The sequence below is a fragment of the Haliaeetus albicilla genome, chromosome 8 (assembly GCF_947461875.1).
Source record: "Haliaeetus albicilla chromosome 8, bHalAlb1.1, whole genome shotgun sequence".
In the NCBI taxonomy this organism is placed as follows: domain Eukaryota; kingdom Metazoa; phylum Chordata; class Aves; order Accipitriformes; family Accipitridae; genus Haliaeetus; species Haliaeetus albicilla.
In genome coordinates, this window is record NC_091490.1 from 41,431,876 (window position 1) to 41,457,974 (window position 26,099).

Below are 26,099 nucleotides of genomic sequence, written 5' to 3' on the forward strand. Positions count from 1 at the left end.
CTGTTTTGGGATAGGCCAGTATTAATTACATATCAGGGGTAGATTATTGGTCTCCTGTACACGTTGCTGCAATAGAAGCTGTATACATAAAAGCTGCTCTCTACCCCACAGAAAAAACTTTAAGATTGAAGTATAAAGGACTGAACTAGCATCAAACTTGTTTATGTATGTAACAAACTTGCTGGGGCTTTTGACTTTATATGGCTTGTGAGTTGATGGATCAGTTCCCTAAGATACTGGCTGTAGTTTGAGGCTTCATCTCTCACTGGTGGGCAGCATAAATAGCTGCTGCCTGTCATCAGCCTCCTGTTCTGTTGTCCCTGTTCTGTCTGTGGGTGGCATGAAGTGAAAAGGTGGGTAATGCCACAGCTGCACCAGTAACACCAGTGCCAGCCCCAGCACTGACTGGAGCTCGTCTGCATTTCAAACCTCTAAGAGCAATGCAATTCAAATAACTTTGAACAGAACTCAGTCTTTAAATATTCCATTTAATCAGATTAAGCATAATTTTATCTAAATATATTCTCTCCAATAGGAGTTACAGTGCACACAGAAGCAAAAGGAAAAGCTGAGTTCTAAGCCCAGCCTGATATCCAGGCTCAATCGATTGGTAATCCAGCCTAGTACTAGTACCTAATCTCTCCTCCAAGGGAGGAGAGTGGTACTTCATCATGGTCTTGGAAACACCTCAAGCAGTCACTGCTAGAACTTGGTTTTTAAAGCCATTCAGAGCAGTCTGGTAAGTGTCTTACGGGGCAAGACTGCCTTAGTGTATGGCTACTGGAGTTGTGGAGGTGACCGCAGGGTTGGTGTGACATGGCAGAATCTAGACTCCCACTCTGCAGAGCTAAAATAAAATCATTTCTGAGGTCACATAGCTGGAAGCTCCAACAGTCTGTATGGGAAAATGAGGGAACAGTCTAAAACCACCAGCACTGAATCCACTCCCCTTTATTTCATGACAGCGTCTGGACTCTGGAGAGAAGTTCTGGTTTCAGGGGGCTTGCTGGCCGCTCCTCTCCTGACGCCTGAATGTCTGCCATGACTGCTGCATCCCAGGCAAGAGTCAGGAGGGCTGAGGGCACCTGGAACAGAAAAGGCAGAGCTATTAAACTATAGCTATGTTATACTTTGACCTCATAACATGCTGTGTATGTTCACAGACCTGGAAAAACTTAGAAACAGCACTTCAACTAAAAAGGACAAGTGTGGATTTCTGCAAAAAGCTCCTTAGGGGACGCTGCTTTGGGCTTTCTGTTGGAAGCCTTGTGCTAGAGCTGCGCTTGCCTCAGTTGCTGCCTCCCCTCTTTTCCCAGTGTGGATGCTAACCCTGTGATAGAGCTGCCGACAAGTACTGCAACCTGCATTTGCTACAGGACATAGGTCTGTTCCAGACAGACCTCCTAGCTGTGAGCTAGAAGCCTTCAAGCAGTTACTTTGCTTGAGCTTAATATGAAGGGGCTAGAGCACAACTTGCAGCCCTGAGAGCAGAAGACACAAACTTCTCTAAGTTATGAGCAGCAGATGACTCTGACAACCTGAAGACCCCTGTGAAAGGTACCAGCTATCTTTTTTTACTCACCAGCCCACATTCATTGAAGGCCAAATTCTCATCAGTCAGTTTGAGACCTCCAGGTCCCAGCAGCTCAAAGGGCAGCCAGTCATCTCTGAGTGCTTCTCTCACAAAGTTGTAGAGCGCAGATACTGATTCTCGTGCATAAAAAGTCCCTGCCATGAGAAAACAAGGTGAGATATTGAGAGAGAGTCTGGCATTTACCAAATCTAATCTTTTTGTGGTAGGTTTCGTGGGGCTCACGTACTGATGCTAACTTTATGAACTACTTCAGTGACACAGAAACAGCCTGATTCAGCTAAGCAGTATAAAAGCAGAATCCCCAAAGAAAAATATTACTTCAGTTGTTGCAAGCCCCTGCCAGCCTGTAACAAAAGAGTTGGGAAAGCCTGAAATGATTTCCAGAGTTCTACTGTGAAATTTGAAGAGGATTTATACTGTTGCATAGCCTGACGCCACACGGGCAACCTCATGCTGGTTACTATAACAAACTGATCTAATGAGTCCAGCTTGCTTGCAGTAGCCTGGGAAGAGCACGCTTTAATTAACAGCGCCTTGAGATTCTTCTCTCTCCACTCCACCCTGGCTTCCAGTCCCAACCCTGTGCAGGTGAGGCAGGTGGAGGGCTCAGAGATGGGAAGAGTTCTTAGAGAAACACTACCCCACTCTGGCTTTTTGTTGCTTTATTCTACCAGCTGTGTTCAGCACACCTCAAGCCTGCTTATTATTCAAGCTCTTGTGCTGCAAGTATTCTCAGAAGCTTTTGGAGGTGTACAAAGAAAGGGTAACAAGTCTTTTTACCTTGGAGGATGTATCCATCAGGAAACCGGACTCGCATCAGGGTGTAGTTGTACTTCCGCATTTCCCTTTGTTCTTCTTTCTCTCGCATGGCTCTTGTCCTCAGCATTGAAGCCTTCTCCACTGCTTCTGTCCTTTAGAGAGGAAAGCAATTTTTAGCATGAAGGAGAAGTACAAGACTCCTAGCTGGCATGGCGTGCCCCCTGGGCAGTCAGGGCTCTCCTTCTAAGCCTACTCACCGGAGCCGTTGCTCTCGTTTGATCTCTTCTGCAGTGAGGTTGTAAAAGTCATTTGGCAGCTCAAACCGAGCAGCTTCAGGTGACGGTTTAAATACACAGAGCTGGCGATCCAGCTGGGCTCTTACAGGCTCAGAGCTTAAAAGCTGCTCTTTGTAGTCCTTGAGGTCTTCCAACTTGGTCAGCATTTCTTCCTTCAGTACGTAGTACTCCTCTGTGGTCTCTACAACCAAAGGACAGGAACTGAATCCCTTGTTCTTTACATGACTAATGCATGAAATACAAGGGCAAGGATCTCCAGAAAATGTAATGTCTTAACGGGGAAGCTGCAGGGTGAGTGGCTCTTTCTGTTACAGCCCTGGAGCTCTCTCAGCAACCAGAGCAGCCTCACTAGCCTCCCTGGGCTGTCCCACTGCTACTCAAACTGCTGACTCCAGTTTAATACACTTAGATTTCTTGCCTTGTCCTGGAACAGGCAGTGTTTTTGTCTCAAACCCGATAGCCTGGAAAAATCTGTGTATCCCTTCCAGGCAGCTTATCCTTTCCTGGAAGAAAAGGAAAGAATTTAGATGTAGTCTGCTCCAGGCAAGAACGTTCCTAGGCAGAGCACCTGCAGGAGTCTTGACCTCACCTGAAACACTTTGTTCTGCAGTTTGATTCTCCGGTACTTTTCCTCCTCTGGATGGAGATAGATATTATCCAAGTACCTGCAGAAAGAGGAATGCACTGCATGGATCAAAGCAGGTGCTTAAAGACATGCTACCCCAACATGTAAGAAGAAAGACCTCACAGTATTTCTTGTAGATAAGTTAGCTGAAAAATTAAGGAAAGTAAAATATGTCAGTGTTTCATGCCCAAGCCAGACAGAAGATGGGGGTAGCTGATCTCAACCAGCAGCTCCCACACTGCTTGGGCTAGTGGACCAACTCTTAAAACATCTCTGAGACGCTGACAACCGACACTTGAGATGGTTCAAGTGTTCGGCTTTGGTTTTCTTCAGACTTTGCCTGGAGCACAACAAGAAAATCTGCCTGTCTGTTGGCCTGGCAGGGAAGGGACAAGCTACTGGCACACTTGGTCCTACTAATGCAGCCCACTTACTTGGCAATGGTCTCCACGCCCACACGTACTTTCTCCCGGTCCTTATTGAAGGTGTGAATCTCCATGATTGAGGCAGCCACCGGGTCTACAGAGAAATACTGGGGAGAAGGAGAGAAACTGGTCAGGGGGGAGCTGATACTACTCTGCACAAAGGGAGGTGTGGGTCTGTTTTGGTTTAACCCTGACCGGCAGCTCAGCACCATGCTTGTTCCCCCCACAGTGGGATGGGGGAGAGAATTGGAAGGGTAATATTAGGGAAAAAAAACCCAACCTGTGGGTTGGGCTAAAGACAATTTAATAGGTAAAGCAAAAGCTGTCCATGCAAGCAAAGCAAAGGAATTATTCACTGCTTCCCAGTTTAGCTGTTTCCAGTGTGTAATCAACTCTGTTTTCATCACAAATCCAAAATGCAGCACCATCTGAGCTGTTAGGAAGAAAATTAAGTCTGTCCCGGCCAAAACCAGTACAGAGCCAAAGTTCCCAGTCCCAGCATTTCCAGCAAGCTGAAGGGAGGGTGCTCGGACAGGCATTTGAACAGAGTTGCCCTTCGGGAGACAGTGGAGATTTTACAAGGAGAAGGCGGAGCATTGGAGAGGTCAGTGCTCGAGGGGACCCACGCCACAACACGAGTTAAAACAGGAGGAAGGGAAGCCGCGCAGCCGGCAGACATGGCGCTTACCGACTGAATGGCTTCTCTGAGGTGCTTCTCCTTCTTGTCTTTCTTTACGACTGCACCGGTCAACGGGCATATGAAATAGACCCCTGAAACAGAGGGGGCAGCTGCCCCCTCCTTGTCTGGGGAGGTGAGGTCCTAAAGGAGACAAAACCAGGCACCGAACTGAACGCAGGAAGGTTTTGTGGGGTTTTTCTGTTTGTTTGTTTTTAAATAACCTGGCAAATCTGCACAGGACAGGGACAGCAGCATGGAAGGGTGCCGATCAGGGAACAGCAGCGTCTCTCATACCTTTTCCTCTTCAGAGAGCCCTTTCTCGCTTGCAGCTGCCTCGGCCATCAGCTCTTTTCTCACTACAAGAGACAAACCCAGGTTACAGCAGCAGACGGGGCAGAGGTTCAGCAGGTTTCGGAGGGCTTCGGACTGTGCAGCACTGCCCTGGGGAAGCGAACACCTACCCAGGTGCTCTGATCCCGGCCTGAGAGCCCACGGAGTGAGCGTGACCCCTGTTTCTATGATACTCAAACAGTTGCAGAAACCATCTGCGTCCCACAGCATCCTCCAGAAATGCACCCGAGCAGTTGCTCACCCAGGATCTCCCTCTCCGGGCTCAGCTCAGAGCTACACCCATCCCAGCCAGCCCCACCGTCCGGCTGCCCCGTCCCTACGCCGGCACAGTGGCTCCGTCTCCTCTGGCAAGCTCCTACCCTGGTTCTTGATGGCCTCCTGGGAGGAAGGCAGCTTGGCCTTGGGCTTCAGCTCCATCCGGGCCAGCGCTGCGGCCGCCGCCATCTGCGCTTCATCGGTTGGCGCCTGACGAGGCTTCGGCGTCGCTTCAGTTTTCGGCTTCTCCTTGGGGACCCTGGGCAGAGCAGAGCAGCAGAGCTCAGGAGGAGATGGGCTCTGCCGTCCCACCGAGACGACGACAGCTCCACAACCGTGCCGGTCTGGATGTGATTACGGTAATTACCGCCCCGGTGCCCCCCCCTCCCCCCCCGCCACCCCGGGGAACCGGCCACCCCGGTGCGGTAGCATCGCTGCCCGGTGAGTGTCGGCTCCCTACGGGAGCCCCGTGGGACGGGCGGCTTGGGCACCGCGGTAAGCGTCGGCCACCGGGCTCCGGGTCGGTCCCAGCCCGGTGTCCTCGGGCCGCCCCTCCCGCGTACCGGGCGGCACCGGGCCCAGGGCAGCCGCGGGGCCCATGGATACCGGCAGCCGGGGAGAGCGGGGCTGAGGTGGCCGGCTCCCCCAGCCGGTCGGCCCCGCTCGCTGTCAGCAGCCGCCCGGGAACGGCTTCCACACACACACACACCCCCCTCCGCCGGGCCCACCGTTACCGGAAGGTTCCCCCCCCCGTACCGGGACGGCTCCGAGAGCTTCTGTCCGGGCCCCGCGGTCTTGAACTTCAGGTCGGCCTTGATCTCCTGGAAAAACTTGCGCATGGCGGCGGGACCGGGACCGGGACCGGGACGGGGAGCGGGACCGCCGCGCCTCTCCCGCGCTTCCGCCCCGCCCACGTCCCCGCCACCGGAAAGGGGCGTGTCCATCACGCAGGTTCTAGCGCCGCTCTAGGCTTCTAACACTCTATGGCGTCGGCGGTCCTCCAGGGCTGAGGGGAACGGGGAGGTGGGGGGGGGGCTGCGTGTGAGGGCGGGCCCGCCCCCCACGGACCCCCACAGCCCCCACGGACCCCAGGTTGGCACCCACGGACCCCCACAGCCCCCACGGACCGCCCCCTCCGCTGCACCCCGGGAGGAACCAGCAGCCCCGGCCTGACCAAACCAGCCCAAAATGGAGCCCACCACCACACCGGAGCAGATCGCGCCAGGCCCCGGTGGGCAGCTGGGGCTGAGGGAGCCTAAAAGATGAGAGGATTTTCTGTTCTCACTGCCCGGGCCCGTGGGCAGGCCTTCCCTCACCTGCCTGTCTTCCTGCCCTGCAAAGCGGGTTTGAAATCGGCCTATGGGGTCAAAATTTGGGGATGAAAGCACACCCCTGCGAGTCTGGCACAACTCTTCCTCCTCCTCCTCCTCCTCGTGGGGACACGGGACGGTTGGTGCTGAAGAAGAGGCCGCCTCATCCCAAGGACATCGTTAGCGGGATCGGGCCGGTCGCCCATCCCAAATGGGGGTTGCACGTTCACCCGCACAGGCAGCAGCTGTGGAAATGGCAATCCGGCATCCCGGCACCAGCAACTGGGCCGACAGCCAGCTGTCGGCACGGGGACCGACACCTGGGCCGCCCCAATGGCACCGACAGCCAGAAACACGCAGATGGAGGCCGGACCCAGGCCCGCATCGCCAGCGGGCAGTCATGCACCAAGTCACAGCGTAGCCGGGACCCCCACGCCCACGGCACAGGAGACGCCACGGAGTAGCACAGGGACCCCCCGAAAACCGCACGGGGACGTTTTTGCTGTCCTGGCACCAGTCACATGCACCACGGGCTCTGTACCACCAGCAAGCCAACACACAGCCCGGCACTACGGCACAGCCCAGCAGGAGTGAGGTGACATGGAGATACACAAACCGACCCCCCCGGACCTGCCTGCTCCTCGACACCCCTTTACTTGACAAATTCCCTCCCGCAAAACCCAGAATTCTCCCTCGTGCGCATCCCAGGCCACCATCCATGGTTCGTCCCCACTCACCCCGTGTCCCCCCTTGTCTCCCCCCACCCCGGGGCCACAATGACCCTGTAAATAATTTCTGGGCTCCCCACCCAGCGTGGTTTGTGTTTTGTACCCGCCTGGCTCTCGCTGAGCTCTGGCAGCTCCAGCTGCCACCAAATCGCATGTAACCGCTTCGACATCAGGCGGTGAGCCCAGTGCGGGCAGCCAACCATTTGCATTTCCGTGATCTCGCAGAGAAACCAGATTTGGGTTAAAACAAGGTTTAAAAATCAAGGAACCTTCCAGGTGGACTCCTTACACCGTTTTGCTCCAGCTCAGCTAGACTGAGTTCAAATTTTAAAACCAAAGATAGGGAAATCAGGTCTAATGCCATCCCCCAACACCTTGCCCCAGCCCGGGGACCCTTCCCACCCACCCCCCTAAACCGGGACGACCCCTCGGCCCCAGGGGACAGAGTCCCCCCCCCACCCCAGCACCGGCCACCTCCGGCAGGGATTCGGCCACTGTGTCCCCAGGCTGGGGGGGCCAAGGCTGGGGTGGTGGATGGGGCAGGGTCAGAGCTCACCCTGGGGTGCAAACCCCCTGCCGCCAAAGTCCCCCGTGTCCCCCGCAGGTCCCAGCCCTGTCCTCCCTGTCCCTGCAGGCGCTAACCCGGCTACTCAGCCTGGGCCAGCCCCTGGCCCCCACCCCACAGCCCCTCCCCACAGCCCTGACCCACACCCTATAGCCATGAGCACACCCTATAGCCCTGACCCACACCCTGTAGCCATGAACACACCCTCATAGCCCTGATCCACACCCTATAGCCCTGTCCCCCATCCTATAGCCTTGTCCCCCACCCCACAGCCCCCTCCCCATAGCTGTCCCCCACCCTATAGCCTTGTCCCCCACCCCACAGCCCTCTCCCCATAGCCCTGACGCCCACTCCATAGCCATGCACCCTACAGCCCTGTCCCCCACCCCACAGCCCCCTCCCCACAGCCCTGACCCACACCCTATAGCCCTGACCCACACACTATAGCCATGAGCACACCCTACAGCCCTGTCCCCCACCCCACAGCCCTCTCCCCATAGCTCTGACCCACAGCCCATAGCCATGCACCCTATAGCCCTGTCCCCCATCCACAGCCCCCTCCCCATAGCTGTCCCCCACCCTAAAGCCCTGTCCCCCACCCCACAGCCCTTTCCCCATAGCCCTGACCCCCACCCTATTGCCCCCTCCCTATAACCCTGACCCCCCACCCCACAGCTTTGTCCCCCCCCAGCCCCGTCCCACGCACCCCCCCCTGACCGCCCCAGCCCCAGCGCCAGCCTCGGCCCCCCCCTTCCCCCGCCCCCCTCTGGCCACGCCCCTCAGCGCCCCCCTCTTCGGCGCCTCTGGCGGCGCGGCCCAATCCCGTTATCCCGCCGTGCCTTCGCCTCTCTCCTATTGGGCGAGGCGGCGGGAGCGACGCGGCGACTAGCCAACGCAAATCGGCGCCGCGGGCGGAGGTGGGACATCCTGCGGGCCGGGCCGTACCCCCCCCCGTCACCCCCCCCCGCTGCCCGGTTCTGCCCGCGGCCTGGGCCTCCGCCGCCGCCGCCCCGCCCCGCGGCCGCCATGCCGCACAGCTTCAAGCCCGGAGACCTCGTCTTCGCCAAGATGAAGGGGTACCCGCACTGGCCGGCCCGGGTGAGACCGCGGCACCGCGCCGGCGCGGGAGGGGGGGGGGAGCGAGCCGGGCCGCAGGATCCCGTACCGGGATATGAGGCCGGTACCGGGATGGGGGGCCGGTACCGGGATGGGAGAGCCGGTACCGGGATGGGGACATGTACCGGCTCCTGTCCCGGGGTGGGGGGGGGCCTGTACCGGGATGGAGATGCCATAACGGTACCCGTACCGGGATGGGGGCCCGGTACCGGTAATGGGATGTCCCGTACCGGGATGGGGGCCCGGTAGCGGCGTGAGGGACTTGTACCAGCACCCATACCGAGATGGAGATGCCATAACGGCATCCATTCCGGGATGGGGACCCGGTACCGGCAATGGGGTGTCCCATACTGGGATGGCGGACCCATATCGGTATCCGTCCTGGGATGTGGAGCCGGTACTGGGATGGGGAGTCCTGTCCCAGCACACGTACTGGGGTGGGGAGTCCCGTCCCGGGATGGGGAGTCCCGTCCCAGCGCCCATACTGGGATGGGGAGTCCCGTCTCAGCACCCGTACTGGGATGGGACATCGTGTACTGGGATGGGAGCTCTCGTACTGGTACCTGTACTGGGATGAGGACCCGGTACTAGGACGGGGTGTCCCATACTGGGATGGGAGGTCCTATTCCAGCACCCATGCTGGGATGGGGATCCAGTTCGGGAATGGGGTGTCCTGTACTGGAATGGGGGACCCCGTGATGGCAGCCATACTGGGATGAGGGCTCAGTACTGGCACAGAGATCTCATATGGGTACCCATGCCGGGATGAGAGCCCAGTACCAGGATGGGGCCCTGCACTGGGGTGGAGGGGTTCCCACACCACCACCCATACTGGAACTGGGGTTTGATCCCAGGAGGGGGTTGCCATGTGGGCACCTGCACCAGGATGAAGAAACCCAGACTGGGATGGGGGTCCGGGACTGGAATTGGGGTCCCGCGCTGGAACTTGTACTGGGAGGGGACCCAGCACCAAGCTGGGGGGTCCCGTACTGGCACCTCCACCGAGGGAGAGGTGGGGGGTCCCACACTGGTGCCTGTACCTGGTAAGGGATGGGGGAGACCTGGGGGACCCCTCACCAGGAGGGTGTTTCACAACCCTGTGCAGGAGGACCCATGACCCCCCCTCCTGTCCCAATGGCAACCTGAGCTCTCCCTTTTGACCTGCACCCAGAGGAGACCCCCTTGGGGTAACTGCACAGGGCCTCAGCCCTGCTTCACCCACCAGGACCCCTGCCCTGGGGACCCTCTGTCCTACTGGGGTGACCCCTGCCTCCCCCCTCCCCACAGACCCCCCCATCCCCTGCTGCACCCTGGGACCCTGGTGATCCAGGCACCCCGACCCCATAGGGGTGCCCCCCACAGCCCACCCCTTGCTGCAGCATCCTAGAAGAGTCCTGCCCTTCACCCTCCATCCTCATCCTCCCACTGCCCAGCAGACCTCTGCCTCTCCAGAGACTCCCGTTCCCCTTCCCAGCTCCCTGCCTGGATGTCACCCACCCTCTTGCCGGGGGCGGGGACAGAGCTGGGGTCTGGGGCTCTGTCCGTTGTTGGGGATGAGGGGGACAGTGCCTGGACGTGACGCGTGTGGGGGGCTGCTGCTGAGCGCTTGCGAGGTGCAGGATCAGAGGGTGCTGGTGCGATTTGGGGGGCGCGGATGGGGCGAGGGAGCGTGCGTGGTGGGGAACGACTGGTCCCGCCGTCACGACTGGTCCCACCGGCCGGGTGACAGCGTTGTGCCGTGGTGGCGCCTGGAGGAGCAGGCAGAGCGGGGCCCGGTGTAGGACGTGCTCACCGGGGGAGTGCGAGGTGGCTCGGGGGCTCGGATGGGGGTCTGCGGTTGTCCCCGACGGCAGCTGAGGGTGAGGCAGGTTCATCCGCTGAATGTGTCCGATGGGAAGAGACTGGCAGGTGGAAGCCGTGTGGGATTGGGGCCGGCAGGTACCGGGGAGGCTCAGGGTGCTGGAGACGACGATGCTTGGCTGCACCACGCCGTGAGATCTAGGATGCCATCCCCGCCATCCCCGCGCTGTCGTGGCTGACCTGGCGCTGAGAGGACTTGGTCCTTCCAGGAGAGTCCTCGCGCTGCCAGCATCTGCAGCCCCTCCTGCTTTAGCTCGCTTGCTTTTTTGGGGAAGGCTGCCCTCTGCCCCGAAGACCTCCCCAGCACGTGGGGCAGCCCCTGCGCACCCCGAGGCTCCCGCCTGCAGCTCTGCTCGCAGCCCAGACCACGTGGAGCAGACAGACGGGCGCTGGAGCCGGCGCGTGGGAAGAAGACGGGGTGGCCCACGCGTCCCGCTGGCAGCGGGGCTTTTCCTGCGGCCGGTCTCCAGCCAGGAAGGACCCTCAGGCCGCCCCATTGGAGCAATCGCCCCCCACCCTGGGCTGGAGGGGGCTTCCCTCGGGCGTTCCCCCCCGAGGCGGCTTGTGCGATGGATCTCTGGGGAGTAGCACAAGGCCCGTGTTTCCCTGGGCGTTGAGCCCAGCGGTGGAGAGACGACCTCGCGCCAAGCTCTAGCCGTAGAGCATCCGTGCCGGATCCCTTCTGTTACTCTTCTAGAGATCCCGCCGGGCCCTGACGCCGCAGCGGGACTCTTGTGCGTTGCAAGGTCCCCATCCGGGTGCTTTCTTGCCATGCTTGCCTCCAAGCGGGTGTGGGTGCCGGAGGCCGACGCTGCTAGCCGGGGCTGATGTGCCTCGCAGAGGATGTGCTCAAGCCGCTCTCTCTGACCACCTCCTGCTTTGGGTTTCCTTTCAGATCGATGACATCGCGGACGGCGCTGTGAAACCCCCACCGAACAAGTACCCCATCTTCTTCTTCGGCACCCACGAGACGTAAGCGCTGCCTCGCTCCCCTCTCTGGGCTTTTTGCCCCGCTGCCTCTGCTCCGGGCTCACCTCTGCTTTGTTTCTCTCCAGCGCCTTCTTGGGCCCTAAAGATCTCTTCCCTTATGAAAAATATAAAGACAAATATGGGAAACCAAACAAGAGAAAAGGCTTCAACGAGGGATTGTGGGAAATCCAGAACAACCCTCACGCCAGTTACAGTGCCCCTCCGGTGAGTGCGGGCCTTGCGTGGCGGGGGGGCAGCGAGGACGTGGGCTGCCGGCGCCTCCATCTCTCCTTTCCTCCGAGTCGCTCTCCTCCTTTCTCTGCTTCTCATTGCTACGGTGCCTACGCGCTTCCAGCTCGCACATCGGCTTTCCTGGGGTTGAAGTAGCTTCCCTTCCCTGCCCTCTCCCTTCCTGAGGGAGTCAGCTCTCCTCCTCCTCCTCTGGAGGAAGATGCCTTTGCCCCATCTTTGAGGCGGAACCGGGGATGTGCTTTGTGCCGCTTGCCCAAAACCATGAGGATTTTATTATCAGAGCGAGAACTTCAGGCTTGCTCGTCCCCGGCTCCCAGACCTGTGTGTGGACTGTTGGGCAGTCCCCCTCTTCATCCACTTCTGAGGTCCTGAGCCAAAAGCCGCTGGGCTGCTTCTTCAGTGGGCTTCGGAGCAGGCCGGGAGACGGCTCTTTGCTGTCAATTGCTTGCGTGGGCATTTCATAACCATAATTGTGTGATACAATTTATTGTATAGCGATCTTCAAAGAAGGCGTCCAAAGCAGCTTCATAGGCAGTTGGTCTGAAGAGGCAGAGGAAGGTTTTTAAGGTGAGCTACAAGGACAAGGTGGTCTGGAGGTAGGCAGGCTCAGGGAATGAGCCCCCTCGGCTGTGCCGCTGCCAGTGCAGGAGAGAGGATGTGGTTTGAGTAGCTGTGGGAGATGGTCGGACCCAAGACTGCAGATGTAGGGTAAGGTGAGACCATGGAGATGCTTGAAAACCTGGAGAACAACTTCAGCTTGTTGGGCGGGAGGTTGGTGATGGTGAAGGAGGCAGCACCTGCTTTGTCCAGGGACTCCACCGTGAACTCCCAGTAGGGGAAAGAAACCTGTTGGTGAGGGGGCCTACTGTGATTGAGGGACCGAGGTGACACCAACGGCTCCAGCAAGGCTGAGGGTTCACCAGCACCAACTGCATCTTGTGGCCAAAATGCCTGAAGGAGCAGAAGAAGAGACTGAAGTAGAGGTCTTTCTTGGTTTTGAGACCTAAATGAAGCAAGGTATCAGGAACAGTCAAGGACAAGGAGATGCTTTCTAGCAGGAAGGCTCCAGCGTTGGAAGAATCCCAGCTCTAAGAAACCCCTTGGGTGTGATGTCCTTGCTCAAGGAGCCTCACGATGTGCTGGTGAGAAGCCAGGAGACCTTCCCACTACGTGGGAGTGAGGGTACAGGGCACGGGAGATCCCAACTGGGAATAGCGGTGGCTGCCACACTGGACTCCTCGTGTGGACCTTTCCTCTGGGGAAGGCGTGCAATGTGCTGTGGGGTGAAGCCATCTGAGAAGGAAGAGGCCTGACCCGAGTCAAGGGCTGGCGGCCAGCCCACCAGAGAAGAATGGCCGCTACCTGGCGCCGGAGCAGAGGCTGAACCAAGCCATCCAGCCCTGCTTGTCTGGCGCCGTTAGGGCAGAGGAGGGCTGGGGTCCGCTTGCCCAAGAGGGGCTGTCAGGTCTAGGCTTCTCTGGGGGTCTTTGGCAGAGTGCGAGGATGGGGAGGGAGAGGGAAGTGAGGCAGCAGCAGTGGGTAGAAGCCGAGCTGGGGGATCCAGAGGGAATGTGTTGCTCGTGGTCTTGGGTTGGTGCGTGAGGGGCCTTGGGAAGAGGGTGCAGGGGAATTAGAAGGGGGTTGACCGAGCATCCTCGTTGAAGGGCTGGTCACGTTGTCCGGAGTCATGCCTAAGGGTTCTGTGCTGGGATGGGAGGCTGCCCCACGCTCCTCTGCACGCACACCTCTCCGCTCAGCACTGCCGTCCATCGCTTGTCACCCTTTTGTGCCCCTTCTCCTCTCCCCTTGATGTGCAACAGGCCCCTTGGGGCGATAACACAACTCTCGTCCCCGCTGTCTTTAGCCTGCGAGCTCCTCGGACAGTGATGTTCCTGAGAATGACCCGATGGGGGGAAGCGACGCAGGTGATGATGAGGAAGACGCTGCCATGGCTGCAGTCGCCACAGAGAAAATGGAAAGTGATGAGGACTCGGATCGAGGCAGCGACCACAGCGGGCTCAAGCGAAAATCGCTGGCTATGAAAGTGAGTGTGGGCTGAGGCGGTTTCACACAGCGGGGATGAGAGGATGTCCTGGTCAGGAGGACATCGATATGGTCATTGGGTCCACCACTGAGCTGCAGCTGCCTTCTACCACGTAGCATGTCAAACCCACCGTGTCCGGAGGCGGTGAAAAAACCAACTCCCTCTGGATTCTCCAGTGGGAAATGGGGTTCAGTGTGGGTTTGGGGGTCTCACAGCTGTCTCATGTTGTCTTTGAGATGGTGGGATGGCCAAGTCCTGGTGTGGTTTACAGCCAGGAAGAATGGCACTGCTCTTCTGAGTGCACGTGGCTGCTCTCGCAGGGCTGGTCAGGAAGAGTTGGGCAAAGCCCCTTCTCAGCAACCAAGCGTTGGCTTTCTGTTATGGGTGGAGGGGGAGTGGGCTGCTCTCACATTCTCACTTGTCGTGTATCAGATGCCAGTAGCAAAACGGCCTCGGAAATCCTCCAGTGACCTGGATCAGGGCAGCCCCTCCCTGACAGAAGAGGAGAACTCAGAAACGTCTTCTGAGTCGGAAAAAAACAGTGACCAGGTGAGAGGATTTGGGGATACGCTTGCATGGAGGGTGGCAGGGCGGTGGGGAAAGGGCTGGAGGAAGAGCATTGCTGTCTGGGGGGAGCAGTGGCTTGAGGGAACCTGTCGGGCTTCTGAAACCATCATGAGACTCTTCCCCATTTCTTCCTATCTGTTTTCCTCCAGGACTTCACTCCTGAGAAGAAGCCAGTGGCCAGGGCTCCCCGGAGGATGCCGGCAGGGGGGAGGAAGAAGAAGGTAAAAGACTCCCAGTCTTCAGTGCAGCGGGAAGCTGGAGAGGAGTCTGGGGTCTGCGCTGCTGGAGGGGGGAGCAGGGGGTGGCAGGGCTCTGCCACGGGCTGGACATAGGTTCAGTGCTAGGAGGGACCTTGCCGATCCCTCAGTGACCCGGTTGGGCCCCGTGCTGCTGTGATGCGGGGCACGCTGCTGAGCCACTGCCACCCCCCCGGTCCAACCCTGCTCTGTGCCTGCAGAAAGTGGAATCTGGCTCTGACTCAGACTCCAAAGTGGACTCGGATTCGGAAATGGGAAACGCGACTGTGGACATGACCAAGTCGGACTCGAACTCTGATTCGGACTCGGATGTGTCTGTGAAGAAGGCTCCACGAGGCAGGAAGCCAGGTAACACCGAGGAAGCTTCTTCTACCACCCCTGGGCCACTGCTGGCTCCCTCAGGGGACCGGAGAGCATGTGAGGTTGGGGGTTCCTGAGGCTCTGGGGTCTCCTGTTGTTGTGGACACCTTGCAGCCCATATCTGAACAGCCCTCTGCCCCCCCAGTTTGGGGCTGTTTTAACAGAGGGACAACTAGGGCTCCTGCTGAACATCTTCCTGTTGTTTTGCAGCTGAGAAACCCCCTCCCAAGCCCCGTGGTAGGAAACCGAAGCCCGAGCGTGTCCCGACCAGCTCCAGCAGCGACAGGTGAGATCAGCTGGGACACCATCACCCTTGGGGCTGGGCTTGGAGGCTCACCTGCCTCCCCTCCGCACAAGGGGTCCAAGCGTGCTCTGTGCTTTGCAGTGATAGCGATAGCGATGTGGATCGCATCAGCGAGTGGAAGAGGCGAGATGAAGAACGACGGCGGGAGCTGGAGGAGAAGAGGAAGAGGGAGCAGGAGGAAGAGATCCGCCGGCTCCGGGAGCAGGAGAAGGAGGAGAAAGAGAAGAGGAAGGAGAAAGCGGAGAAGGGCGAGGAGGTGCACTCGGACTCGGATAGCAGTGCAGAGGATGAGGTGGCCAAAAAGGGCCGGAAGGGCCGGGCCAAGGCCCCGTCCTCCTCGGACTCTGAACTGGAGCTGGAGAAAGAGGTGAGTGCAGAGCTGTGGGGAGCTAGGGACAAACAGAGAGCCTGTCAGGTCAGCCGGGACCTCCAGAAGTAGCAGAGACCTGCTGTCTTGGTCTTGCGTTACCCTGGGGTGGCCCATGCAGCACTGGGAAGTCGTGTCCATATGCCTTGCAAATGGGAGCTCTTCTCCTGGCTCAGGATGCCCCATCCAGCTGTGGGTCTCACGTCTCCATGATGCTTTCCCTCTCACCACAGTCATCGGATTTGCTCTGCTGTCCTCCCCAGAGCCTGGGAGAGCATCAGCCAGATTCGGCTGAAGCACAGGGAAGGGTTGCAGAGGGCTTTTAAGAACCATGCTGCCCGTGGTCAGAGGCAAGGTCACCCTTTTAGTCTGGCGAGTTCCTCCCTGTGGAGGGGGAGCCAGGAAAGCAGCACAAAGATCTTGAGGTCTGGAAGGACGCGTGGGTCTGGCAGTCAGGTATAGCAGGCTGGGTGGGCCGCTTGAAGTACGAGGATATTTACTTTTGGAGCAGCACACCGCTGTGCTGCAACCTGAGTCCTTTTATTATCCCGTGCGGGGGATGGTCCTGCACCCAAACCGCCTCGCAGCAGTGGTGTGATGGGTGCTGGCCGCTTGCATTGCTGGATTGTGCCCAGCTGTGGCCGTGGCACTGTCTCCCTCCTGCAGCAGGGAGGGCTCTGCCTCTCTCGCCTGCATTGTTCTCTCCTCCAAGGTAAAGAAGCCGGCGAAGAAGCAGCCCTCAGAGTTGTCAAGGAAACCAAATCAGAAGGAGAAGAGGGGCCGAGCAGAGGAGAAACCACGGAACAAGTCAGCATCTCCCCTCCCCGCGTCGGCGCTTTCTTCCTCTGGGGACAGGGCCGTTCCTCTGCTGCTGCCCAGCCCTCCCTGGCTGACACCCCGGGGTGGGCATGGGGCTCCCGTGGAGCTGCCCCTGGGCCAGCAGCACCCGTGGAGGGGCTGGGCTCTTACCTCCCCTCCTGCTTCCTAGAGCTGAAGGGGCTGGAGGAGGTGCTGGGGGGCACCAGGCTGAGCTTCCCTGGTGTTTTCTGTCTTGTAGGGGAAGATCCTTGGGGTACTGCTTTGGGGCTTTGCCTTTCTGCAATCCCAAGAAGCTGGGGCATGGGGGAGCTGCTGTCTCAGGGCTCCTGTCTGCCTGCAAGCTGGGAGATGTGTGTGAAAGCGTGGGTGGAGTGTGGCAGGGCTCTGCTGCCTGGCTCGCTCCGTCGGGCAGGCAGGGGGGATACGCTGACGTGTGTCATCACCCTTTTTGTTAGCCCAGTGGTGAGCAGGAGATTTCACCTGAACGATCTTGCCTCTTTCCTTTTCCTCCCACAGACCTTTGAAAGTGGAACGAGGCCGGAAGAAATCTGACCTGATCCCCGAAAGGAGGATGGAGAAGAAAAAGGGTGAGAGACGTTGCTTGCCATCACAGAGGGGAGGAGAGGGAGAGAAGGGATCTAGGGTTGGTTCCCCCATCCCAGGGAGGGGGAGGGATCTTTCCTACAGGGATCAGCGTGGTTGTGCCGGGGTCTTTCCCAGCGCTGCTGTGGTCCCAGCATCGTGATGGAAAGTATTTAAAGGGTGTGCAGAGACAGTGAGCTTCCCTGTTCACATCCCCTCCCAATCTTGGCACACCCCAACCCATCCTCTTCAGAGAGGCCCCTGGGGCTGTGTTTGACCTTGGAGATGCAGGAGGAAACCAAATCCTTGCTGGGGGAGAGGTCCTGGGCTCTGGGCAGTGCTGTGCTCTCCTCCGGTGGCCTGATGCCTTGGCCTGTCTCTCTTGCTGCTCCAGAGCCCACAGTCGAAGAGAAACTTCAGAAACTTCACAGTGAGATCAAGTTTGCCCTGAAGGTGGATAACCCGGTGAGCACCCGAGAACATTGGCCTGGCCTGGGAGGTCCCTGCTCATCGTGTCCTTGGCCACCACATTAGCCTTGTCCAGCTGCGATACCTGGGGGTGCTCAGCCTGGCTGAGCCTCCTCTTGCCTTTCCGGATGCTGGGTGGCATTAGGGGACTGTGCTGCATCCAGCGCTGCCCCAGGTGCCCACGGGGAGACTTCCAGGCAGCTTCTGATCTTGGTGCCATCCTTGCAGGACATCAAGCGGTGTCTGAATGCACTAGAGGAGCTGGGCACGCTCCAGGTCACCTCTCACATCCTCCAGAAGCACACCGATGTGGTGGCTACGCTGAAAAAGGTAGGGCAGAGGGCTGAGTCCCTCCCTGGAGGGAGCGAGGAGCCTGCTTGGGCCACCCCAGCTCTAAGGGCATTCCTCCTTTCTCTTTTTGGGGCAGATCCGTCGCTATAAAGCAAACAAGGACGTGATGGAGAAGGCTGCCGAAGTCTACACCCGATTGAAGTCGCGTGTCCTGGGACCAAAGATGGAGGCGATCCAGAAAGCCAACAAAGCCGGGCCTGAGAAGGACAAGGGGGAGGCGGAGAAGGGCCAGGAGAAGCTGTCAGGAGGGGAGACACGGAATGAGAAGGGTGAAGAGGAGACGAATGCTGGTAATGCTCCCTGCACGTCTTGGGACTGTTCCCTGCTCTGTCCGGGCATGTAGCAATCCCGGGGCCCTTTTCAGGGCATGACATATCCTGCTGGGGACCTGGGACACGAACAGGGGTGGCTCTTGGCCTCAGTGGTGGAGGGGATCGGCAGCCTTGCGTGGCACCTCCAGTCCCTTGTTTGCTGGAGTGCCAAGAGTGGGAAAGGACTGAATATTGAATGCTCGTGGCAGTGAGAGCAGAGGGCAAACCTCAACGCCTACGCCCTGGCTGTGGGTGCCTCTGGGCTGATTTTTGGGCCAGGATGGCTCCTTGCTGCCAGCTTGAGCGCTGGTCCAAGGCACCGGGGAGACAGAGGAATGTGGAGACGCCCTTGGACACTGGCTCAGGCTCTTGCGCAGGCAGCTGGTGACTGGGATCTTCCATCCTCGTAGCCGGGTCCCTGCCTGGGGTCGTCCTGGTGATGCTGCAAGAGCCTTCCCAGAGGAGCTCATGGGGAAAATCCACTCTGATGTCTGCCTCTGAGCTTGGGAGATGGAGCCTTTGGGGCCCTTCTTGTAGCTATCAGGGTCAGGCCAGACCTGGGGTCCCCTCGGTCTTGGCTGGATGTCCCTTGCCTGTATGGGGACAACCTGTGGCCATGGGTCCTCGGCTTGCCCAGCCCCTCATGGGTCGGGATCAATGAGGTCCACCATGGGGACCCAAGTGTCTGACCCTCTCTCTTCACTTTAGACTTGTCAGGTCCTGTGAACGGTGAATCCCTGTCCCAAAAAGTGGAGGGCACAGAGGAGAAGGACAAAAGCCAAGGGCCGGGAGCCAGAGAGCCGGAGGCGTCTGCCGAGGAGACCCACAACAAGTGAGAGTGTGAAGGGCAGAGCTGGGGTCTCGGGAGCTCCCCTGGATCTGATGCGCATCCAAGCTAGGCTCTCTTATGATTTGAGGAGGGGGTCTTGTGGGTTCTGTCAGGCTTTTCCCAGCTTGGGAAGGAACCTGGGGTGCGGGAGAGAGACTGCCACAAGCAGGGGAAGGCAGACAGGCAGGGGAGACGCTCGCTGACGTGCCTGTGCTCTTCCCCCAGCAGCGTGCAGGACTATCCCAAGGCCGAGCGAGCCGGGCCGGAGCGGGAGAAGGCTCGCGGGGAGTCAGAGGCTGTGGATGACGTGGAGGAGAGCTGAGGAAGCAGCTCCCGCCCGGAGGAGGAGGAGGCAGAAGGGCTGCGAAGGGAGACTGGCCTCTGCCTCATCCCCTGCTTGAGTTACTTCACTAAGTCACACAGTAGCTGATGTCCTAGGTCTTGTCCTGTGCCCCCGGCCCTGCGAAAGCACCGACCGCGGGGGGGCTGTGCTGGTTGTCTGTACTTGTCCCCTCTTTTTTTTTTTTGTTTTGGTTTTTTTTTTTTGTTGTTGGTTTTTTTTTTTGGTTTTCCCTCCTACCTAATTTCTTGTGATTTCAACCGCCATGAAATGAATATAAAGGGTTTTTTAATGAAAAATACAAGGAGCCCTAGTGTCTGTTTCTTGAGGCATCGCTGACTGTGACGAGGGGAGGGTAGGAGCATCCCCCTGCCCAGGGCTGGGACTGGAAACCTCCCTCCATGGGTCCCCCCCTGTCCTCTGGCCCTGGCCCACCCTATGAGCCAGGACCAGGCACCCATGGGTGTCCCTGTCCCAGCTGGGCCCTGGCAAGGGGAGCAGGACAGCCAAACCGGGCTGCTTTCTGCTTGATTTTCCAGCGCCTGTGCTGGGCTCTGCCTCTGCCGCTGGGGCTTCTCCCTGCTGTTCCGAGCCCCTTTCCCCACCATCGTCTTCTCTGTGGCTGGAGGCAGCTGCTGGAGCTAGGTCCCTCTGCTCCAGGGGAGGCAGCAGGGCTGGGCACCAGCTTTTGGGTTAAAAACAGAGTAAAAATTGTGTATTCTCTCCTAACTCACCCAGGGAGGGACTGAACCATGGCAGCATCCTGCCTTGTGCTGGGCAGCATCGTTGGCTGGCTGGCTGCTCTTTTGCAAAGATCCGAAGCTTTTGTATATGTAAAATAAAGATGTTCCCAGCTCAACCAGACGCTGCGTCCTTGAGTCCTGTTTGTGCCGTGGAGGAGGATGCCCTGACCCCACTTTGAGGCTGCTGTTGCTGTAACCCTGCCCTGGGGAGAGTTGTTTGGTTTGTTTTGGTGGTTGGTTTTTTTTTTCCGGGGCTGATTTCATGCTCCAGCCCTCCGTAAACAAAACCCAAATAAAACCCAAAAAAAACCCCGCGTGCCTCTTGCCCAACTGCCGGGAAGCGGGAGGCGGGGGTTGAGATGGGGTGAGATGGATGCTGCTGCCAGGTGCAGGGCTGGCGCTCAGCCCCATTCCCCAGGCTGGGGAGACGTGGGGGTTGGCAACCCAGACCCCAATGCTGGGGAAGGTGGATGGGGACACTGGGACGTGTCACCTCCTGCCCAGGAGGGGGGATTTAAAGGTGGATACGAGGTCAAGCTGTCTGTCCTCCCCCACCCCAAATTCCCTCATTGCCATCGTCGCAGATGGCAGCACTGGGGGACAGAATAACACCGAGACGCAGACATGAACGTGAGCAGAGCCGTGTTGGTGCCACTGAGGATGCAGCAAGGGTTCAGACCCTCGCACAGGAGGGGGGGCTGTGGCTGGTTGTATTTGGGGCACCCCTAGGTTTGGGGGTGCGGCGGAGCGGCGCGTGGTACTGCTATGCCGGCAGCCTCGGCGACAGCCTCCAGCCACGGCACCACCAGTGCCTCCCAGGCCTGGGCCACCACATCACGTCCTCGGGCCACCACGGTCCCCAGAAGCTCCCAGAGGGACTCGACCCGGCTGAAAGTGCCGTGGAGCTCGGCCACGCCGCGCTGGGCTCGCCACGCTGCCTGCTGCAGCAGGGCTGGCAGCTGCCTGACCTGAGCCCGCAGCTGCACCAAGGCATCCCGCAGGTCCTGCGCCAGCGTCCGACTCACGACCAGCGCCTGCCCCGGCAACATCGCGGGGGTCCCACACCCCTCGGCCGGCCTTGCTTGGGTACCGGGAGAAGCAGGGGATGGGCAGGGCTTTGCCTGTGCCTTGTTCCCACATAGCTGCGTCTCCTGGCTGTTGTGCTCCGAGCTTTGCTGCATGGCTTCCAGCTGCGGGAGGAACGGCACCGTGGGTATGGGGGGTTCCTGGGGTGGGGGGATCCCCCTTCCAAGCCCAGCACCGTGAACCGGCGGCTCTTACCACGTCAAGGATGTGCCGGAGCTGGGCAAGTCAGTGAGGAGTGTCCAGCTGCTTCTGCTGCACCAAGGCCACGGCTCGGCTCCTGGCGTCACCGGAGAGGGAGCCGAGGGGAAGGAGGCAGCCGTGCTGGAGAATCCCTGCCGAGGCCGAATCCAGCCCCTCCGCAGCCTCGTCCACTGTGGGGAAAGAAGGGCTGGACATGGGATGCTGGGTCCCAGCATCATCCTGCGGTGAGGGGGACACAGGGACCCCACAGCAGCATCCCGGGGTCTTCTTTTACCTGCCTGCCTCTCACCCAGGGGTGGCCACAACCGAGGGGATGCTGGAACTGGTGTCCTCTGGGACTCCCAGTTGCACAGTGGGGGAACCCCTCGGGGCAGAACCTGCAGCAGCCTGGGGGGCATGGGGGCTGCCGTCAGACATGCACCCCTGAGATGCTGCCACCGTCCCCTCCAGGGACCTGCGGGACCCCAAGGAGGGGCACAGCCCCCAGGGACAGGGTACCTGCTGGGATGGCTGCGGGGTGGCCTCATCCACGGGGGTCCCAGGCAGCTCTGGGGGGCACAGGGCTGACACCTGGGGTGCAGGTGGGTGCCATGGAGCCCCAATGCCCACAGGGCAGCCCGGGGGGGGTTGCCCAGGAGGCGGTCTGAGTTGGCCTCGGTGCCCATCACCTCTGGGGTGCATGGGGGAGCTGCTGGCAGGATGGGTGGGCAGCCAGCTCATGGCAAGCTGTGAAGGGTGAAGGGCTGAGCTACACTGGGGGGGCCCTGGGGTCCAGCTCAGCCCCCACATGGACCTGCTGCTGTCAACGCTGCAGCCCCATGCCGGAGAACGGTGCCCTGGGGCTATCGTCACTGGGGAGGTGGGTGACATTGCATGGGATGGGGGGGGGCAGAGGGTGCTGCCTGTTGCTCCCAGTGGGATTAAAGGTCCCACCCTGCACACCCCACTGCCAGACCCTGCTGCCTGAGCCCCCCAGGATGGGCTTGTCTGTGCCCCTTGGGCTGGGGGCATTCTGCTCCAGGCCAGCCCTGGTCCCACTAGGGCAAGGGACAGGCCAGGGGGTTTTGCTCAGCTTGAAATGGGTGTGGGGCCCGGGACATGAGGGTCCTCAGGCCTAGGAGGGATGGGGATGTTCCTCCAGCACCCCCCCCTTCACTCACCCTCAGCCAAGGGCTCTGCTCAGGGAGAGGGGGAAGAGGCTGGCATCCTGGGGGTTCAGCACCAGGCTCTCCCCTTCAGTGCCTCCCAGCCCCTGTGAGGTCAGGCAGGGCTATGACATCATCACTTAGCCCCTGCTTGAAGTGGGATGCAGCCATAGGGACCTCCACCACCACCCTATCTCCCCCACCCCCCCAAAGAAGCCTCAGTCCAGTGCAAAACTAACCAGAGTTTATTGCTTCACGAGCCGTCCCCAACCCTACAAGACCAGGGGCTTGAAGGCACCGAGGACAAAGGGACACGGGGGATCCAGCCGGGGGCTGGAGGTGACCTCGAGAGGCACTTGGGGGGAACCAAGGCACGTTACTGCACCTCCCTGGCACAGGGGACAAGGGACAGAGCTGCACACAGGGCAGGCAGGAGGGGTCCCCCGTATAGTCAGGCACTAAGGTTATAGGCAAGGTGGGCCAGGCAGGGGTTAGTAGATGCTCCTAACGAGGCTTGGCAGGGGACACACTAATATCACCCCACCCCAGAAGCTGCTATTTCATCTCCAGGTCCACCAGGCGCTGGCCTGAGGGGGCAAAGGGTCCCACCAGCCAGGTCAGGGGGGTGTTGTGGGCCACGTGCTCCACCAGCTCGTCCATCAGCTGGCGAGCTTTGGTGGCGTGGGCACGGGCTCGGGCCAGCACGCTGCCCGTCACATCCTGGAGGGAGGCAGCGGAGGCGAGGGCTGCCCGTAGCTCCTCCACGTTTTGCCGGACCTGCCCTGCCGTGTCCTGGATGCTGGTGGGGAGACCCTGGAGGCTGGACACCAAGGGCTGGCAGGAGCTTTGGAGCTGCTGTGTCAAGCCCTGCAGCAGGACCAGGGTGCCCGACTCCACCTGCTGCAAGGAGGGGGGACACAAAGAGGTGGTGAAGGGTCAGGGGGGGGACACTGGCTTACCCCAGGGTCCCCCTGCCCTTAACCTACCTCTGGTGGCACCAGGTCTTTGCCACCATCCGGTTGCTTCTTGCTCCACTCCAGCCACATCTGCTGCAACTTCTCCTGCCCTCCCTGCAGCTTCTGGTCCATGCCCTGCTTGAGGTGCTCCACCTGGGAGAAAAGGCAGAGCCTGGTGCGTGGGGGAGCTGCAACCCCAGGGTGGTATATGGGGGGGAATGTACACAGGGATGGGTCCTACCAGGTCGAGGGTGCGCTGGAGCTGGGCCAGCACGTCCTGGCTGCTGCGGCGGGCGCTCTGCAGCTTGCCCAGCGAGTGCTGGAGGGCTCGGTGCCGCAGCTTGGTCGAGAGGGAGCCCAGGCGCACAAAGTAGCTCTGCTGCTGCTTCTGCTGCTCCGTTTCGAAGCCCTCCACGGCCGTGGCCAGTTTGGCTGTGGGAGAGGAGCTGCTGAAGTGGCCCCACCGCTACCAACCCCCTGTAGAGCCAACATCGCTCTGCCCAGGCTCTACCCACCTCTCTCCAAGGGGACCCCTAAGCCCATGACACATCTCCAGGGGGTTGTGATCAGCTCCTTACCCAGCTCCTCATCCGTCATGGGCAGGTAATGGTCCACCAGCTCCTCCGACTTCTCCAGCATAGAGCCCATCCCGCTCACCACCATCTGGCCCACGGTCGAGCCCATGACGGTGCTGACACCACTGCTCACCGCCGACTTGGTCAGCTCCACGCTGCCCTGCACGGCTCCTTTGGTCATGTCCATCACACCCGTCACCCGGCTGGTCACCGCGTCCTTGGCCCCAGCCACGGTGCTGGTCAGGACATCCTTGGCCCCCGTCACCGTGGAGGTCACAAGCTGCTTGGTGTCCGAGATGAGCTGGTGGGGGGGGAACAACCCTCTGTTAAGCAGCGCTGGGGGGGACGACAACACCTTGAGTGTGTTTGCCCACCCCACCCCACCCTACTACCTTCTCCGGGGGCTGCTGCAGGATGGGCAGCTTCTCCTCCAGCTTATCCAGCCCTTTGCAGGCGTATTCGTTGGCGGTGGAAACTGGAGACGTGAAAATAGACGGTTTTTAATATCCTGCTGCCTTGCAAGAACTCTGCTAGGGCCAGTTTTTAGGGTACCCCAAAACTCACGGGGTGCTGCCCCCCACCCCCAGCTTCTCCTCCAGCCTCTCCAGCCCTTTGCAGGTGTGTTTATTGGTGGTGAAAACTGAAGATGAGAGAACAGCTTTTCCCTACCCTGCCGCCTCACAAGAGCTCTGCTGGGGCCAGTTTTCGGGCACCCCAAAACCCACGGGGTGCTGCCCGTCCCCCCCCAGCCCCACTCACTCTGCGGCTCCAGCTTGGTGAGGATGGGCTGGGCCCCGCTGACCGCCGCCGCCGTCAGCGTCCTCACCCCCTTTTCGGCGACGTCGCAGACGGACTTGACGTAGGGGTGGCTCTCCTTGGTGGAGGCGTAGGCGGTGGAGACCATGCCGTAGGCAGAGCTCACCAGGGGCAGGTTGGCCACCCGCGTCCCGATGCTCTGGGGGTGCGAAGGGGTCCAGATGAGTGTGTGGGTCCCCCCTCCCCACCCTGGCTACACCCACACTGAACCCCCCAGGACAGGGATCCCCCAGCACAGGGCTCCCTGTGTTCCCCATTCCCTCCCAACTTGCCCAGTGGAGAAGGTCAGACTGGTCCCAGTGGGTGCCAGTGGCAGGAGGACGGAGAGTCCCAGGGGACCACACGTGTGTGTGGGTGGGGTGAGGGAGCCCCAAATCTCATAGGGGATGGGGGCCACCGTGTGTCCCCAAGGATGACTTTGGGGTACTCCGAGGCCTCTCCAAGCCCACCCAAGGGTAGGATCACCCAAAGTCCTGGCCCCAAGGAGGGACCCCCTGGAGACCCCCCCCCCCCCCCCCCCAACTCCCCCCTTACCCCCACTGACCTGCTGCTGCTCCTCCGCCTTGGGCTGTGCCTCCCCGGGCTCACTGGTGGCCATGGTGGGACTGGGGGACACACACACACACAACACAGACCGTGAGTGCGGTCAGACCCCCCCCAGGATGGGGGAACCCCAAAATTACCCCCCCAGGACACCCCTCACCCATTTGGAGCCCCCAAAGGACGGGGGGGGGGGGGGGGGGGGGGTGTCCCAGAAAGCCACCGGGACCGGGACCGGGACCGGGACCGGGACCGGGACCGGGACCGGGACCGGGACCGGGACCGGGACCGGGACCGGGACCGGGACCGTATTCTCACCTCCGGAAGCCAAACCAACCCTTGGGCTCGCCCCTTCCCTCCCCACCGGCCTTTATATAGCCCCGGAGCCCGGCCCCGAGCGCATGTGACCGGGTCCCGCCCAGCCGGGGCCGGCCCGGGGCGGTCCGGGAGCACCGACCCGCTGGGGGCACCGGGACTGGCACCGGGACCGCCCCCCCCTCCCCGGGCCGGGCTGCACCGACCCCCCCGGGACAGGGAAACCCCCCCCCCCCCGGGACCAGATTCCCACCAGGATCGGGCTGTACTGACCAACCCCCAGGACAGGGAACCCCCCCACCCGGGACCAGATTCCCACCGGGATCGGGCTGCACCGAC

General features: G+C 60.2%; 3 protein-coding genes across 8 annotated transcripts; 1 reads left to right on the forward strand and 2 right to left on the reverse strand.

Moving 5' to 3' along the window:
* Positions 1-468: 468 nt before the first annotated feature.
* Positions 469-7,422, reverse strand: UBXN6 (UBX domain protein 6). 2 transcript variants are annotated; one of them, XM_069790246.1, is made up of 13 exons: positions 7,126-7,422; positions 6,375-6,539; positions 5,741-5,805; positions 5,089-5,243; positions 4,673-4,734; positions 4,388-4,519; positions 3,709-3,806; positions 3,239-3,314; positions 3,068-3,152; positions 2,611-2,830; positions 2,375-2,505; positions 1,583-1,728; positions 469-1,085 (listed from the first exon to the last, which is right to left on the reverse strand). In XM_069790246.1, exons 1-13 carry the CDS (start codon positions 7,174-7,176, stop codon positions 957-959), a joined length of 1,515 nt encoding a protein of 504 aa, XP_069646347.1. In that variant the 5' UTR covers positions 7,177-7,422; the 3' UTR covers positions 469-956. The 2 variants fall into 2 exon arrangements, with proteins under 2 accessions (XP_069646347.1, XP_069646348.1); XM_069790247.1 differs by lacking the exon at positions 7,126-7,422 and having other exon boundaries at positions 6,301-6,526.
* A 1,128-nt stretch (positions 7,423-8,550) lies between these two features.
* Positions 8,551-20,247, forward strand: HDGFL2 (HDGF like 2). Of its 5 annotated transcripts, none has more exons than XM_069790264.1 (16): positions 8,551-8,685; positions 11,459-11,535; positions 11,619-11,757; positions 13,649-13,828; positions 14,261-14,377; positions 14,545-14,616; positions 14,853-15,000; positions 15,223-15,298; positions 15,398-15,683; positions 16,396-16,490; positions 17,019-17,089; positions 17,479-17,549; positions 17,781-17,882; positions 17,980-18,193; positions 18,923-19,046; positions 19,269-20,247. In XM_069790264.1, exons 1-16 carry the CDS (start codon positions 8,614-8,616, stop codon positions 19,363-19,365), a joined length of 1,941 nt encoding a protein of 646 aa, XP_069646365.1. In that variant the 5' UTR covers positions 8,551-8,613; the 3' UTR covers positions 19,366-20,247. The 5 variants fall into 5 exon arrangements, with proteins under 5 accessions (XP_069646365.1, XP_069646366.1, XP_069646368.1 ...); XM_069790265.1 differs by having other exon boundaries at positions 19,272-20,247; XM_069790267.1 differs by having other exon boundaries at positions 16,402-16,490.
* A 2,538-nt stretch (positions 20,248-22,785) lies between these two features.
* Positions 22,786-25,841, reverse strand: LOC138686541 (perilipin-3-like). The gene is made up of 8 exons (XM_069790272.1): positions 25,764-25,841; positions 25,450-25,510; positions 24,849-25,044; positions 24,482-24,564; positions 24,093-24,390; positions 23,756-23,946; positions 23,545-23,667; positions 22,786-23,458 (listed from the first exon to the last, which is right to left on the reverse strand). Exons 2-8 carry the CDS (start codon positions 25,501-25,503, stop codon positions 23,114-23,116), a joined length of 1,290 nt encoding a protein of 429 aa, XP_069646373.1. The 5' UTR covers positions 25,504-25,510; positions 25,764-25,841; the 3' UTR covers positions 22,786-23,113.
* Positions 25,842-26,099: the final 258 nt, after the last annotated feature.